The sequence below is a fragment of the Oncorhynchus tshawytscha genome, unplaced genomic scaffold, assembly GCF_018296145.1.
Source record: "Oncorhynchus tshawytscha isolate Ot180627B unplaced genomic scaffold, Otsh_v2.0 Un_scaffold_4246_pilon_pilon, whole genome shotgun sequence".
In the NCBI taxonomy this organism is placed as follows: domain Eukaryota; kingdom Metazoa; phylum Chordata; class Actinopteri; order Salmoniformes; family Salmonidae; genus Oncorhynchus; species Oncorhynchus tshawytscha.
Window position 1 is genome coordinate 507,948 of NW_024609831.1, and position 4,553 is coordinate 512,500.

The following is a 4,553-nucleotide window of genomic DNA, read 5'->3' on the forward strand; positions in this document are numbered from 1 at the left end:
GGGGAGAGGAGGATAGGAAGAGGAGGATAGGAAGAGGAGGATAGGGAAGATGAGGATAGGGGAGAGGAGGATAGGAAGACGAGGATAGGGAAGAGGAGGATAGGAAGAGGAGGATAGGGAGAGGAGGATAGGAAGAGGAGGATAGGAAGAGGAGGACAGGAAGAAGAGGATAGAGAAGAGGTGGAAATGGTGGATGAGAGGAAGGGAAAAAGAGGATAGGGAAAGGAGGATAGGAAAAGGAGGATAAGGAAAGGAGGATAGAGAAGAGGAGGATAGGGAAGAGGAGGATAGAGAAGAGGAGGATAGGGGTGAGGAGGATAGAGAAGAGGAGGATAGGAAGAGGAGGATAGGGAGAGGAGGATAAGGAAGATAAGGATAGGAAGAGGGAGGATGGGGAGAGGAGGAGAGGGGAGAGGAGGAGAGGAAGAGGAGGATAGGAATATGAGGATAGGGATAGGGAAGAGGAGGATAGAGGAGGAAGGAGGAAGAGAGGAGGATAGGGGAGATAGGGAGGATAGGAAAGAGGAGGATAGAGGAAGAGGAGGATAGGGAAGAGGAGGAGAGGAGGGGAGAGGATGATAGGAAGAGGAGGATAGGGGAAGAGGAGGATAGGGAAGAGGAGGATAGGAATAGGAGGAGGAGGAGGGAGAGGAGGATAGGGAGAGGAGGATAGGGAAGAGGAGGATAGGGGAGAGGAGGATAGGAAGAGGAGGACAGGGAAGAGGAGGATAGGGAAGAGGAGGATAGGAAGAGGAGGATAGGGGAGGAGGAGGGAAGAAGAGGAGGATAGGAGGATAGGGAAGAGGAGGATAGGGAGAGGAGGAGGAGGATAGGGTTGAGGAGGATAGGAAAATGAGGATAGGGAAAGGAGGATAGAGAAGAGGAGGATAGGGGTGAGGAGGATAGGAAAATGAGGATAGGGAAAGGAGGATAGAGAAGAGGAGGATAGGGGTGAGGAGGATAGAGAAGAGGAGGATAGGGGTGAGGAGGATAGGGGTGAGGAGGATATGGAGAAGAAGATAGGGAAAGGAAGATAGGGAAGAGGAGGATAGGAAGAGGAGGATAGGGAAGAGGAGGATAGGAAGAGGAGGATATGAAGAGGAGGATAGGGGTGAGGAGGATATGAAGAGGAGGATAGGGGATAGGAGGAGGATAGGGAAGAGGAGGATAGGAAGAGGAGGATAGGGGTGAGGAGGATAGGAAGAGGAGGATAGGGGTGAGGAGGAGGAAGAGGAGGATAGGGAGAGGAGGATAGGAAGAGGAGGATAGGAAGAGGAGGATCGGAAGAGGAGGATAGGGAAGAGGAGGATAGGAAGAGGAGGATAGGGGTGAGGAGGAGGAGGAAGGAAGAGGAGGATAGGGAAGAGGAGGATAGGAAGAGGAGGATAGGAAGAGGAGGATAGGAAGAGGAGGACAGGAAGAGGATAGAGAAGAGGTGGAAATGGTGGATGAGAGGAAGGGAAAAGAGTCTGGTGGTGGACATAACTGCTTCTATCTCCTTTCTCCTTCAACCCTCCCTCCCTCCCTCCTGTCACACTCCATTCTCTCTCCTCCCCACCATCTCTGTTTGCTCATTACCCATCCATCCATCCATCCACCCATCCATCCATCCATTCTCACTCCCTCACCCTTCTCCTCCTCCCTCTTTCTTTTTCCTCCCCTCTCCCTCATTTGTGTTCAACTGGTTCTACCCTTCTGCCCAGGTGTTCATTTGTTCACTTCCGTTGGTGTAGTTAAAAGGACTGGTAAAAGAGACATGGTGGGAACTCCCTCTAGTCTGGCCCATGTTTACATCAATCCAATACTTTGAACGTCCGGGAAGGGCTGCACACTTCGGAGAAAACGGTGGAGATTTGGGACTGAGGGAGAGAGGTGTGTTAGCTGTGAGAGCCAATCGAATGCTTTTAAATGTGTAGGGAGGGGCTCACACTTCTGAGAGAAAAGTGGAGATTTGGGATGCAGAGAGAGGCGTGTGAGCTGTGAGAGCCAACCAGAGGCAACCCTCCCTCCACAGAGCAGAGCGCTGCATCACGACACCACCTCCTACTGCATGGCTTTATGGCCAATGCAGCCTTTATGAGACTTTCATCATCATTTTGCTCTTTCCAAATACTCACCCAGCTAACAGGGTGGCCATTTATGGCAGCCACCCTGTGGCTCATGCATGGTATTGCACTTCCATTGCTAAACAAAAATCAATTTCTCGCTGACAAAATCAGGTAGATGTAGTACACGTGTTGTCCACAAGAGGTCATGCGCACATCGTGATGGTGAATGCCCCCATCTGTTCAGATATCAGTCAGAAACGGGGACAAAGGCGGCTTAGCAGGCGTGGATTCAGGATGATATGACACTACAGGCCCTGAATACATGTTTCTGCTGACTTTTTCATTTGCAAACCCCTGACTATAAGAGAAAAAGGCCCGAGATGTTGGGGATTTGTAGCCTACTGACCACATCGTTTGTAATTAAAAGGAAGGCCTATATTTTTTATGTATTGTATCTATGTATTTTCAATGTTATTATGAATAAAACTGTTTTGATACTTGTGGGTCTAGTAGGTCGTACTATAAGATCTTGCTATACGCATATCTTGGCCATAGCCCTGCATCTGACCCCAAAATAACTCAACACCAAAGCCACTAACGTCGTATAAGGCCTAATTATGAATTAATCCACTCATTTCATTTGTCTATGAAAGCCAGTATTTAAGTAGGCTAAACATCTGTAGTGGCAATAGTAGGCTTAGACTGCCTGTAAAAATAACAGCCTAAACCAGAAAGGTAGAATATGGGTGAGAAATCAGCAGGCCCATTATAGGCCAATAGGACAGGCCTATTCATAGAAATGGCCCTAATAAAGGAGGGGTCAGAAGTCTGGACAATGAGCATCTGTGAGATAGATAGCTCGTCGTTAAACGATTAAGACTCTAACTACCAGGATGCATCAGAACAAAACAAAGCCTCTCCCCTCTGCTCTGGGTAGAGATTGCCCAAAATATGATAGTATCAGTTTATCCTCCCCAAATCACAACCTCAATTATTACTGGGTCACGCGTAAAACTGACTCTAGATCAGTGTCTAGGGGTAGACGTTATCCGAGTCCCCCTCCCCTCGCGTCTCGCTCACGGCTGTGGGCTGTGCGCTGCAGGGGGGCGGGAGGCGAGGAGAGCGAAGCGGCAGAAGGCTCATTGTGTGTCGGTTAGAAAGTGGGGGTCGTTGCGGGGGGGAGAAAGCGTGCGTGGAGGCTGAACTCTCGCTTTTGTCGCCTGTGGAGGAGGGGGCGGATTAAGTAGCCTGCTCGCTCACACACACACACCAGGGACGCCCGGTTCGTTTATCAGCATCATCATACCCATTACCGAGGATACACAGTGAACCGGGAAGGGATGCAAATTTAGCGCGAGACGGACAGTGGGACTTCGGTCTCAGCTGGATTCGGATAAATGGTGCGTGCGCCGTGCCGTCGTCGGCGATGAGAAGAAAGGAGGACAAAAGATGAACCGGTGGAGGATAGACACGGCCCCCCGGTAGACACGCGCCTTCGGTTTACCGCATCTCTCTGATCTCGTGCCGCCGTGCGTGAGTCTGTTGGTCGGTCGTTCAGACTGTGTCTCACTAGGGAGAAAAACCCGAACAGTATTTCCGAATTACAGGAGGCGTTGCCTGTATCTGACTGACTGCAGAGAGACTATTGTCTGTGTGTGATTTGACGTTTAGGGGTGTGATTGTATGTGAGCGGGTGTGCTTGTGTGTGTGGTGACTGTGAGAGGTGTGTTTGTCTGATTTGATGGCGAGGGGTGTGTGAGTTGTTGGTGTAAGGTTGTGTGTGGGTTGACAGTACAGGTGTGTGTGTGAGCCATGGGGAACACAGAGAGTATGGAGTCTCAGCTAGCTGTCATCAGGGCCAGAGCTGCTCCTGTCAAGCTGCCCATGCCTGATCCTGCTGAGCTGGAAGAGAGGTTCTCCATTGCACTGGTAGGTGACACACACACACGCATTAAACGCACACATGCTTACATACACACGCTCATACATTGCATGTGCGTGTCTGTAGGAGTGTTGTGTGTGTGTGTGTGTTGGAGTGTTGAGTGTGTGTGTATGTGAGTGTTGAGTGTGTGTGTGTGTGTGTATGAGTGTTGAGTGTGTGTATGTGTGAGTGTTGAGTGTGTGTGTGTGTGTGTGTGTGTGTGTGTATGAGTGTGTGTGTGTGTGTGTATGTATGAGTGTGTGTGTGTGTGTGTGTGTGTGTGTGTGTTGAGTGTGAGTGCGTGTGTATGAGTGTTGAGTGTGTGTGTATGTATGAGTGTTGAGTGTGTGTGTGTGAGTGTGTGTGTGAGTGTGTGTGTGTGTGTATGAGTGTGTGTGTGTGTGTGTGTGTATGAGTGTTGTGTGTGATGAGTGTTGAGTGTGTGTGTGTATGAGTGTTGAGTGTGTGTGTGTATGAGTGTTGAGTGTGTGTGTGTGTGTTGAGTGTTGAGTGTGTGTGTGTATGAGTGTTGTGTGTGTGTGTGTGTATGAGTGTTGTGTGTGTTAGTGTGTGTGTGAGTGTTG

At 49.7% G+C, this 4,553-nt stretch overlaps 1 protein-coding gene across 2 annotated transcripts in view; it reads left to right on the forward strand.

Annotated features, from left to right (window-relative positions):
• The first annotated feature begins 1,606 nt into the window (after positions 1-1,606).
• fmnl2b (formin-like 2b) overlaps positions 1,607-4,553 on the forward strand; it is a 40,785-nt gene continuing 37,838 nt past the window's right edge. For both annotated transcript variants that reach the window (XM_042319460.1, XM_042319461.1), the window contains exon 1: positions 1,607-3,977. In XM_042319460.1, the coding sequence (XP_042175394.1) occupies positions 3,861-3,977 (117 nt within the window). In that variant the 5' untranslated portion in view covers positions 1,607-3,860. The remainder of the gene's footprint in view (positions 3,978-4,553) is intronic.